Source organism: Drosophila pseudoobscura, chromosome 4, assembly GCF_009870125.1.
Source record: "Drosophila pseudoobscura strain MV-25-SWS-2005 chromosome 4, UCI_Dpse_MV25, whole genome shotgun sequence".
NCBI classification, from domain to species: Eukaryota; Metazoa; Arthropoda; class Insecta; order Diptera; family Drosophilidae; genus Drosophila; species Drosophila pseudoobscura.
In genome coordinates this window covers 23,733,925-23,746,455 of record NC_046681.1, presented here as the reverse complement: position 1 = coordinate 23,746,455, position 12,531 = coordinate 23,733,925, and the positions used below count along the sequence as shown (strand labels likewise).

At 42.0% G+C, this 12,531-nt stretch overlaps 1 protein-coding gene across 3 annotated transcripts in view; it reads left to right on the top strand.

Moving 5' to 3' along the window:
• Positions 1-242: 242 nt before the first annotated feature.
• The window catches only part of bru1 (bruno 1), a 98,504-nt gene continuing 86,215 nt past the window's right edge, over positions 243-12,531 (top strand). For all 3 annotated transcript variants that reach the window (XR_004469081.1, XR_004469080.1, XM_002132684.4), the window contains exon 1: positions 243-1,257. Coding sequence is in view for 1 of the 3 variants with exons in the window: in XM_002132684.4 (XP_002132720.3) it covers positions 509-1,257 (749 nt within the window). In the remaining 2 variants the exon portion in view is untranslated. The remainder of the gene's footprint in view (positions 1,258-12,531) is intronic.

The following is a 12,531-nucleotide window of genomic DNA, read 5'->3' as shown; positions in this document are numbered from 1 at the left end:
AAGTGAAATGTAGCTGACCTAAGCTACAAAATAAACATAAAGAATATCTGAGAGACAGAGAGAGAACCATCATGCCTTCCACCTAGAGCGAATGAGATGCTGCATGCTTGTATGATTGTCAAGGTCGAATCACACGCTCATACATTGTTTTTTTTTTTTTGTTTTTTTTTGCTACCTTAACTAATAAATATTCATTGAAATTTACTAATCCAATGAAATTTGCCTCCCAACTTCTCCCTCAGGCAAGTTCTAAGCAATAAATACCAAAACAATAAAACAGAAACCGAAATCGAAATCGAAACCGAAACAAAAGCGATATAAAAGCAAATTTTGAACCGGAACACAGCGAGTACCAGAAGCGCAAACACAGCGAGTGTCAGCAGCAGAAAAAGAACGAGTACCAAAAGCTGAAAACAGAACGAGAACGAGTTTCTTTATGCAGGAACAATCGTAAGGATATACCCGAACAAGCTAGAGAGAGAGAGAAACTAAAAGATCGCTCGAAACCATGCTGAGTTCTTTAGATGCTTTGGCTGGTAAGATAGCCACCGCCACGCCTGGAACGGGTGCCGTCACGGCGCCCAGTGCTGGTGGTAACAGCAAGCCGGCCCAGAGTCTGCACCATCATCATCATCATCTGGACTACGACTATTCGGCGGTGGAGATTGAACCGCCCGCCGAGCAGCTGGCCAATTCGCCGCGTAACGAGCGAGAGAGATTGCAACAGGCGCAGCAGTCGTACGAGCAGCAGGCCCAGGCCGAGCTGGAGTTTGGCCTGGCCGAGGTCACCAGTTGCCACAAGCTAACCCAATTGAAGAGCGCTACCAGTCTGCATCACCCGCATTCGCAGGGCCAGCAGCAGCAGCAGCCGCAACAGCAGCAACAGCAACAACAGCATACTGCCAGCAATCAAGGCGGCAGGACAATGACACAGAGTCGTCATCCGCATCATCATCATTTGAACCATCATCATGCGCCGCACCATCATCCCTATCAGCGGCATCGCCCCAGCTCGCCGCCACAGACGCCATATCAGCAGCAATTGTCCCAGCTAGTGGCCCTGCAAGATCATCATGAGCTGCTCCAGTCCCAGCAGGAGCTCTTCCACAAGCAGCTGGCCAATATGCAGGAGTACCAGCGAGAGCGAGAGCGCGAAAGGGAGCGAGAACGTGATAGGGAACACAGGGAACGGAACAATTTCATCGATAACAGCGATTACGATTCCCAGCATGAGTTCAAAATTTGCCTGAGGGATAGGTGAGTGCGAGTGAGATAACACAAACACACCCACACACTCACACCAAACAGTTTCCCCACTAAAAAGTCATTGCATTTATGTGTCATGTGTCTAACTGTACCAAAAAAACGTGCCTGTAACTGTACTAACTATACCGTTCACTATCTTGTGTTTCATCTATCATTTAATTTATAAACTAGGGGGCAAGACCCCTGCACACTCGCTTCTTTCGTGCGCCAATCGCTGTTACAATAGAGAGATGTATTTATTGGAACCCAATTGTTACGGTAGCTCTGGTGAACGCACATGATCAGTGATAATGATCAGCAGAAAAGGAGCGCAAAAGTAGTACGATACGTGATACATTGGCTTTTATCGATAGCTGGCAAATCGATTGTGACTCAAGACAAAAAAGAGGTCAAACCTTTCAAGGCAAGGTGAAATGCATTCACCAGAACTGCAAAAACATGATAACTGATACCTAACACATGATCACTGATACATTGTCCTAGTAAATTCGATATATCGATAGCACCACCGATACTTTAACAGCTCCACTTATAAACCAAGCAAAATGTGAACATTCTAATTTGCATTACCATTATTTTTTTGTGGCATCGCATGTTTGCATGCAGGAAAATTATGGTCTTTACAAAAAAACAAACTTAATTCATTAGCTAAAATCAACCAGAAGCCGTATAATTATGGAAATTTAAGGCATTTATAAAACAACTAGTCCATTACCAGACAGGGAAAACCCATTAACAAATTCGGAGTGGGCCTAAACCATTGAAAGTTAAGTGAAAATGGAGAGCGAGAGCCTTAACATGAGGGTAGAATATGCTTTTTGAAGCCCATGCCGTGCCGCGCCATTCTCTAGGACACTTCAATTCCTTGGCTCAATCGCTCTGCTGTCATGTTTTGTGGCATCTTCAGTGTGAACACACGTCAGGAAATCAAAATCCTTGGAAAACACGCACCTTGGTAACGCCTCGAAGCGAGGCATGCAACAGCAAACAAAAATAATATAAAACATTTGTAATTTTTGGCCAAACGAAAATGTCACGTGACAAATTGCTGCTGGGTAAATTGTGCTCAAGAAAGGCAAAGAAAAAAGGGGAATTTCCCCCAAAAACCAGATGCTTGACACGAACACCCGTCCAACGACACCCACTTTGACACACACACGACAGGCGGCCTTATTATACATACATATCTCTGCTGGGTCTTAACTAATTTAATGTGTAATATCATTTGACATATTGTTCCATGTTACCCTGGCCTTTTGATTTGTGGCTATGAGAAGGGTTTCCTGTTATTCACGATATTCTTAGGCCATTTCTAACGAACTTCTGGCTCCTGGCTCCTTCACACATGCAAATAGTGTGGCGCCTGCACGAGGCGCCCTTTTGACACTGCCTACACTATTTCTGGTGTTTCCCAACTTATTTTTGTGCCACATGAAAGCTAAGAAAGTTTTAACCACTAGTGATGGGTGCGGAATAAATAAATAAATTTAAGGAAGATATTTTCTGAAAATGCAGAAACATAAAGAATGGTCATATCTCTAAGATTGCCAAATCTCATTACGATCGGAGCATTATTATAGCCAGAATGAGGAAAAAACGTATGTAGCTTGGCTCTTTGAACACCTGGCAAAATGAATGCTAGAGCCGCGAGCTTTTCAGTGCCTACTTTTAGGCTGCAAGGATAGCTTCTTGGATAGCTTTGGTGATACTGTTTCAGTCTTTGATCTCACGATCCACTCACGCGTTCATCTCTGGCCCACATTTACGCGCTCGATAAAAAGCCCAAGAAAAGAAAACATGGCATAAATATTTTATTACCCACTGTGTGCGACATTTTATGTTTATTGTTTTGCCAATTTACACAACTGTTGTTGCCTATTTTTGGGTGTGTGCCTGCCTCTGGCCCCCTTTCGTTGCCGACATTTTATGGCTATTTTAAAAAGCTTTGACATTTGCGTGCCTCAAATTGCGGGCAAAAGGCAAATACCAAATCGTTCATTGACTTTAAAGCGCGTGCTGCAATGCAATTAGCTTCAGGGCGGGGGAAATGATGTTGCATTTGCATGTGGCGGCGGTGGCATACACCGAAATGTGGCAATTAGTGTGGCTCGGGGGAGGCACAGACGGACCTCTGTGGCCGCCGACTGATGAGCCAGAGATATAATACAAATCGTCATCAGGGGGTGCGCTGCGCATATAATAATTACGTAAATCCCATGCCCAAAGGCGGAATTATCTTTGATGAAAGTGAAATGCAAAAATTACCCGGTTTTTCTAATGCGCGACAAAATAAACAACAAAATATACAAAAAACAAAACAATAAAACAAACCGCTGGCAACGAACGTTAAACAAATAGAAATTGAAAACAAAACTCTGAGAGGTTTTTCATTTATTAAAGTGGCCCTGAGTGGGGGCGCCTCCGTGGACTGTGGGATGAGATGTGCTTTGGACACGTAAGCAAATATCCCTGCATGTTTGAGCAGGGTGGAAGGAGCCTTTGTCTGTGGATGAATGTGTGTACAGTGACAATGGAATGCGTGAGCAAAAGGAAACCGAATGCAGAATGGGAAATGCATGCCTGGATTGGAGGCCACATGAATGTTAAAAATACCCTAGATATGGATATGATGTGGATTTAAAATCAGAGAACAATGAAGCAAATATATTAGGAAGGTTTTTGCACGATAGGAATCCCCGAATCATATCAGTCGAAACCAGCTGATGTTTACTGTATTTCTCTATCTCTTCCAGTGTAGCTTACAAGTTAAGGGTGGGTTTTCAAGCCTGGCTTGAGCTTCCTCTCACTCCCATTATCCCAATCTCTCCTCCAGTGCGATTTACACCATCCTTAGATAGCGCTATTGACTCTTTTCCGATGGATGTTGGATCAAGGTGAATTTACTTATTAGGTGGTGTCTTTACCACATCTGCTCTCTTTCGAGGACCATCCGTGCTAGCGTGCAGAACGTTAAACGTTTGCTATCTCTTTCTAGCGCTTGTCTTTCTGAGACGAACGGGTGTGTGGATGGTCCTCACCATAGCGGACGACACACATCATGGCCGCAAGGACACGTGATATCTGTTCGCACTGATTATCGTCTTGATACACCTTCTATAGTCTTTCCAACAAATGCAAGAGCGACTCAAGGCTCAGGCAAAGGTACTCTCTGTTCTGTTCTGTTCTGCTCTGTTCTCTTCTCTTTTTTCTCATTCTTTGTGTCCCCCAAAGGGGTAGGCAGCAAGAGCCAGAAAGCAATTGAAAAGAATGCTGCCCTGTTCGGCTGGCTGTGCTTTAGAAAAACAACAACAACGGCACACCTACACATCAGCTGTGCGCGCTCTCTTCCACACTCTCCGCTTGCAGTGTATGTGTGTGTGTGTGGGTCTATTTATAACCCAAACCCAGAGTTGCATTTCACTTTACAGCATTCTCTGCGTTTGTTTCATTTCAATTGTTGCTGCTTCTGCTTTTTGCTGTTGTTTTTGCCCTTTTCTTTTTTGCTCTTGCTGTTGTTTGCTCAGCCTGCCCCATGCCCCATGCAACATGCTCTTGCCTAGCCAGTATCCTGGCCTGGTCTGCTCTGGTGCTCCGCGGTGGGATCCGTGTGACCCAGCCAAAGCTAATTTAGCTGCAGGCTCAGGGCCAGTCAAGGATAACCCACTGAGTGGAGCCCACCTCGCGACGTTTTTGTTGTTGTTTATTTTCTGTGGCTTCCCTTAGTTCCACGCCGCTCGACGAATGAAAGAGAGGGTATATTAGGTTCGTTGCCATTCAGGTAACAGGCAGATGATGGTAGCGCTTTTGAGTCTATCTTCTGGGCTTTGTGCGCCGTCTCCAAGCGCTGCATGATCTGTTCCACCTGGACAATGGTTTCCTCGTGGTGCTTCTCGATGGTCTCCAGCTTGTAGCTTTTGAACATCTCCATTTCGTTGAACAGGAGCTCATTGTACTTCATCAGCTCATAACACTCGCTTTCTTTCTTAGCTTTTCTTCAAAGACACTGTATTTGGTTGTTGGGTTCTTCAGACCGCAATTCAAGCCTCGCTTCTGGCTTCTGGGGACCGACTTAGCTGCAATATCTTGGTCATGTAAAGGCCTTTAATTCCCATACAACAATCCCAGTAGTGGGTATCTTGAAGGTCGTTTCACCCCACTGCTAGTTGTGTTTTGTTTTAGTGAAATCGAAATCAGACCAGCACCATATGCATTCATTCATCTCTCTCTCTCTCTGGGTCTCTGTCTGTATAAGTAAGGCAGCGGCAGGGCTGAGAGCCACTGGCGTTTGTCCCGTGTTCCGTGTTTGCCATTTGCATAGTTGCAACTCTGAGCCGGGCTCAGGGCAAACTGGGCATCTGTATTAGCCATAGCCATGGCCATGGCCATGTGTGTGTCTGCATACTTTTCACCTTTATTGTTTTATAAAAATTTTATTTTCCAAAAAAATATGTTAAATATTTGTGCAGAGTAGGAGTTTTGGGAGTTTGGGAGTGGGAGTGGCAGTGGGAGCGGCATCTGGTCTCTCATTGTTGATGCCCGTTTGGCGAAAATTTGTTATTTAAATAAAAAATAGAAAGTTGCATATAAATTACATGCATGAGTTATGTTTTGCCCGTTGGCTGCAGTTTCCGGGGGCTAGAGAGAATTCTCTGAAAATATTTGCGCATACATAAAATTGTTTCATTTGGTATCTGTATCTGGAATGTTTGAAGATTCCAGGGCAGCTAACGAATCTCAACGTATTAAATTTGCACGCTGGCATTCCTTTTTCGTAAAATATTTGGAAATATATTAAATTGCTTTGGGGGCAATTACCTGTAATAAATAATACAACTAAAAATACAAAATATGCCAAATTTGTATTTTTAATTTACGGGCAGCGAGAATGTTGCCATTTGTTTACAGCTTGTTGAATTTAAACGAAAAAAATAATAAAGAAAATTTGATTGTTGAAATTCATGTTCGGATTTTTTAAATGTTTTCTCTTGGATTTTTACACCTGGTACTCAAAGAGCTTCGGGGTATATTATGTTCGGCTGAGACCTAAAGAAAAATCATTGCAGAAAAACAAGGTTGTCTGTCGTTTGAGCACCTGGCTTTCTGTTCCATTAATGCAATAGCAATAAGATTTTCAGGATGAATAGATTCAGGATGCAACTTCTGAGTACTGGGTATTTTAGTGTCGTTTCAACTGGCTTTAAATCCGTGCGTATGTCATTGAAGGAAATATAGCCAAAATTTAAATAAAATACCTAAAATATTGTTCGAGTGAAAGAATGTTGCACTCAAATAAATTGTTGAATATTTGGTTAGATTTATTTTAATTTTGTTTTTGCTGTTGCTGTTAATTGTATGATGCACTACAACATTTTCAAATTATTTGTATTTCAATGTTGCATTGAATATATTTTAATAGCTACTATGTGTAGTACGAGTAGTTTTCACGGTGAAATTTAAATTAAATCGGAAACTGTTCGCATAGGCAAAATTATTAATAAATTTCTGCTTCTTACAGAAAAAAACATTTAATTTTACATTAAATTCCATATATATTTGGAATGTGTACTAATTTACAACAAAAAAACCTGTTAAAATGCTAATTTAGTGAACAAAAATAACAAAAAACTCATAATAAACTTTCCTCCCACAATTTTGTGTTGTTGTTCTCTAAATATTTTACTTGTTCACTTGATTTTTCACTTAATATTATTTATTAATAAACAATTTCCCCCTGTTACTAATTGGTCCACAAATTGTGCCACTAAATTATGAAACACAGAATGCCAAAAGAAAATACATACAAAATTTACAGAATGTGTGCCAAAAATATGGTATATTAAAGTAAAGTTTTTGGCGATGGCGAAAAATTACATTTCCAATTTTAATGAGGGGTCATCGAATAAACAAATAACACGAAAACAGCTTCAAACATGGGAAAATAAATTTTATGTAATTTGTTAAGCAGAAACAGAAAATCCGGGCAGGGCAGGGCAGGGCTTCGGCCATTATCCTTTTATTTTCCCTGGACTTTTGTTGCTGCTCTTTGGGGTTTGGGTGGGGGCTTGGTTCTTTTTTGTTTGTTGCTGCAGGAGTATTCAAGTGCGGTTTGTTCCCTGGAAAATAACTCAGCTCGTTAACTGCACAAATAACATGTCAGCACTTTTCCTTTTCTCTCGTTCCGGGGCTGCCGGCCGCAAATTTGCGGAGTCCCCCGTTCGGTTCACTTTTCGGTCGGTCTGGCCATCATTACTCAAGAGTCCTTAAAGTCAGGGCAAATAAAAAATAATAAAAAAAAGGAAAGAAAGAAAGGGAGCACACGAGCGCGAGCACGAGCACATCCATGGCGCTCTCTGAAGTGGTTAAGTCAAATAAAACAGAGTTCCAGTTCTCGCTCCCTTCCTGTGTGTGTGTGTGAGTGTGTGTGTTTTTTTAATGCCTGACCAAATGTATTAATCACACACTCCACGAAAGACCCTCCGGTCTGCAAAGTTTTCCCTTTGGCACAACGCACATACCATATATCGATGAACCCTCCAAATCAATAACTAAAGGTCCCCACCGTACTGCAAGAGAGCGAAAAAAAGAAAAAATTAGTAAATGAAACTGCTCCAAATGTTGATTTTTGCCTTCTTGTTTTTTAGTCCATTTTGTGGTTCCTCTACTGGTCAGCAAATAAAAAAGAATGAATGGTGCGGGAGGGATACCAAATAAAATAAAATATAAAGCAATAAAAAAAAGGTCGTTTGGGGTGGGGGAGAAGTGAAAAGTGAAAGCAGCCGCAGTTGTCGGTTTTGGGAGGAAGCATTAATAAAATGGGCGCCGCTTGGTAACCCATAGTTTTTTTTACACGATACCCTTTGTGGGGTTATATGCTGCAAGGGCACAGAATATGCTTAAAATGTAAATATTTTAACATAGTGTTCCCCTTTCTTTAGGCTTGATATGCAGCATAAGAGTAATTGCTGTATGCAATTCCCATATTGTAGGGTATTCATTTAGCCGACTCTCTCAAGCCTCACACAAAAATCCAAGCTCTTTTCATATGTGTGTTTTTTTATTCCTTTACTTTTCCATTTCTATCGCTTGCAAGCGCCTCGAAAATTGCGGTTAGTTTTTGGGTTCTCCTTCTCCTCCCTAAACCATTTTTTGGTGTTTGCTTTCTGCTATATGCTCTCCCCCGCTCCCGCGCGCTCTCTCTCTCTCTTTTTGTGAGTGTCGGTATGTTGTTTGTGTAACTGCGTTTGCGGTTTTCAGAATGCGCTGCTCAATGGCAAAACAAAAGCTGGAAAGCTGTGCGCTCGCTCTCGCTCTCCTACTCCATATCTCTCACGCTCCCTTTCCTTTCCTCTTTCCTTTTCCACTTCTTAAATCTACTACTCGGCAGACCGGCACAAGCTGTGGCCTGCCGTCTATGTCCTATGTTATTTTCTGCTGCTTCGTCCGCTGGTGCTCTGCTGCTGCTGCGTCTATCAAGAACACGAGAAGTTTTCCATTGATTCATTTGAGATAGAAGCGACTGCAGAGAGTACAGTTTGTATGCTTGTTGGCACAGATGGTTAAGCTGTTTATTAACCAAAAGCTACCGTTATTAGTATATATTTTAATATTAAATTACACAAATATATGTATCCGTGTTGATACGTGCTGTCTGACAACTAAAACTGACTCGGTTTTCAAGTGAGACACTCCAAAAGCGACGCAGAAAAAGGTGCCGTACCAAAGCACAAGCTTTACTCTACTGCTGCGTTCGCTGCTGCGTCTACACTACTGCGTCGGCTGCTGCTGCTGCTCTGCCGCTGCTCCTACGTCTCTGCTTTGCTGCTGCTCTGCCGCTGCTCCTACTTCTCTGCTTCTTTTCTGCGTGTTGGTTCATTGATTTTGGTGTGGAAATGAACTTTGCTCTGCTCCTTCTGCTTATCTCCCTCTAACCCTCTGCGTATGGTAGTTTCTTACCACCATGGGGTTTTTGTTGTTTTGTTTTTGTAGATTTTTCGACACTTTGTAAGCATTATTTGTTTTCGCTTTTATTTATGTTGCGGTTTCGTTCTTGTTTAGTATGCAATTTTCGGTTTTTGCTGCAAAAATGTAAAAGTAAATTGAAGTTTTATCCGGAATTTTGTGTGTTCTATATGCAGGAAATGTTTTTGGTAAAAGATGGGGTTGAAGGTAGAGAATTCTGAATAAACGAAAAAGTAATTACAAAAAAAAGCAAACAATTGCTGGATAACCACTGGATAAAGCATACACACGAGTATAAGCCCATGGCTCTGGCACTTATCCCCATACTTAATCCCTACTAAAGGGCGGGGCCCAAACCACTTCAGCCTTCGTCCAATGTCAAACAAAGCTCGACAATATTTATGCCCCACTCTGTGGTGGTGGTGATGGCACCCCCCCCTAACACCCATTCTATATATCCCCATCGCTCTGACGTTCTCTTTTCATTTCCGCAAAAACATTTTCATAAATTAAAACGGCGCGTCAGCGCCAATGCACAAAATGCCAAACACATGACGCGTACCGCCCCGTACGTATCCCCCCCGTACCCCAAACGAGTTGCAGACAACTCGATGTTTTTCTTGTTGGCACAGCACACCACTCCCCAGTACCAGAGGCCGGGCAAAAACGTACGAAAACAATAAAAACAGAAGCGCAAACAATTGCTATCCTGTACTCGAGACCCGGACCCGGGGTCGTGGCTCGTGTGTCGGGGGTCTCCTCGTGGCTGTTGTTGTTCGTTATTACCTTGGAGATTAATTAATTGCGAGGCAAAAATATGCTACAAGTTCAGCGCCGACCGAAAACCCCGTCATCCTCCAAGGCAAAGCCTCTACAGCAGTCAGTCATTTCCGCTTTCCATCTCTTATCCCCTCCGCCCCCCGCATTTATGAGCCGCAACAAACAACAACACAGAGCTCCAAAAAAAAAGGAACATCCATGGTAATTTTTCGGGGGCTTGGAGTGAACCCCTTTTGTTTATGGCTTTTCTTTTATAAAGTGGAAAATTGCAGACAGCATTGTTTGTTATTTATTGCCATTTTGATATGAAAACCTTTTTTTTTGTTTTTGCTTTTCTCTTGGAGCTGCTTTCGTGCCTCTAGTTTGGAACCTTTTATGGGGGGTCTGGGCCCTTAGGCCTGTCGTAAAAATCTATTTATTTGACTACTGCCTTTGCCCTGTTTGCCATTTTTCATCAATATCAATGGGCCGATGATGACAAGTTATCGAAGTAATTGGCAGGAATTTGGAGGTGGGTGCAATATGAATTAATGATGTCAGAACCGAGTGGGTTCTTTCAGAGGAAGAGCTTACCAGAAATGCAAATAATTTTTTGTTTGATTCGAAATAATTGGGAGTATTCGAAATATCTTTAAAAATAATAAAACAATATTAAAACAAAAAACAAATTTAATATACAAACTATTTTCAATTTATTCAATATAATAAAAAAGTTCTTAAAAATGGAGGAGTCCACAATAAACATTACAAGTAATTTTAAAACATATATAAAATATAAAAAAATATACAAAATATTTTGAATTTATTCAATACAAAAAAAATATCAAAAAAAACTTTAATTCAAATTGAAAAAATTTTAAATAAGTTTATTATCAATTTTTATTTTTAGAATTGCAAAATAATATATTTTTTTTATTAAATTAAAAATCCGTACGATTTCTGGTTTTACTACGTTATTCGTTGAATCCGAATATTTCCTTTGCCTCTTCTTGTATTTTAACCCCTATTCTCAGGTCTTTTAATCCCAACCAATTTCCCAACTGATTACCCAGCACCACCCATCCATTTAGCCATTTTCCACAAAATGGCAACTCAATCAAGCAGTGCTGAAAAATCGCACTGCTTTGCGCCCCAACAGTTTACCTTGTCAACCCACTTTAGCGTTGAAATCAATTTGACAAAAGCCACATAAATTTAAATAAATTGCGGCTACACATAAATTTAGACATTGAGAGCAGCAACGGCGGCAGCAGCAGCGGCGCGGCACAAATAAGACTCAAGGAAAAGGAAGTGGAAGGAAAACGAGTCATTTGCCAGGGGCCCCGGGGTGGGGCCCTGGAAAGGGACCGAGACCGAGGGCTCTATAAACCAAAATACAAATAAACTTACCGGACGACGACTCAACTAACAGAACAAACAAAGTAGAGGCGGGCAAAAAAGGGATAGACGGATAAACTAAAAAGGTATAGAGGAATACAGCAGGAAAAAGCGTGCTACTATGTAAACGAAGGGTGAGTGGGGGCGGCACCTCCACCAAAATAGAAACAACAAATACGATTTGAGCTGAGAAAAATCAAAATGAAGCATAAACAAACGCAAGCCAAAACCAAATGGAGCCAATAATAGAAAACAGGAGAATAAGCAAAAGGAAAGCGGAAAAAAACAACAACACAGAGTATAACAAGTAAAGACTATTTCCAGACTATAGACAGAGCCCAGGACCAGGCCCAGAACGAAGTTTGAGTTCAGGAAAGTGTATAAATGAAAAGAAATCGAAACCGATTCGGACGAACATGATAGAAAGGGCAGAGCGGCCGTGGAGGGGGAACGGGAGACTTGGGGGAACGAAATGGAACGAAAACGATAAGCAGGAACGGCGGAAACGAGGAGGAATCAAACCCCACACACACCAAAATCGAACCCAGAAACAGGACCAGCATAAATGAATCCTAAGCAGAATGTGCATGGAGACAGTGGTCTAAAATGGGGTTTTCAACTGATAAAAGTTTATGTAAATAGAACTAAAGATTTTACGAACGGATTGTCCAATACTACTAAACAAATAGCATGTCTTGGGCATGACGAGGCATGATTTCTGCGAGACTGGGACCAAGAATCGTCTCCAAACATCGGCCTCCGTCTTGTCTTTGCTTTCTCGGCACCGAATTTTGCGCATCTGGGCCTTGACAAAGATTTTGTTGTTGGATTATGGGGACCGACTGTGAAGCCCAACGCCTTGATGAACAGATGACAGATGAACCCTAAGAAATATAGCCAATAATTTTCCCCAACCCTAGTCCCACTGTACCCCACAGAGAAGGCCCATGGCTTCAGCGGTTGATCCAACCCCTTGGGAAATGCTATCGCCTGGCCAGCCACGAAAGCTGCGTCCTGGAAACGTCCTGTCTGGTGTCTGGGTCTTGGGCCTGGCGGCTAACAGGCAAAAAGGCTTTTCATAATATTTTTAGACATTTGACTTTTGATTGAGCGCATTACACGCGATACCGATGGCCTGGCAGAGAGGTG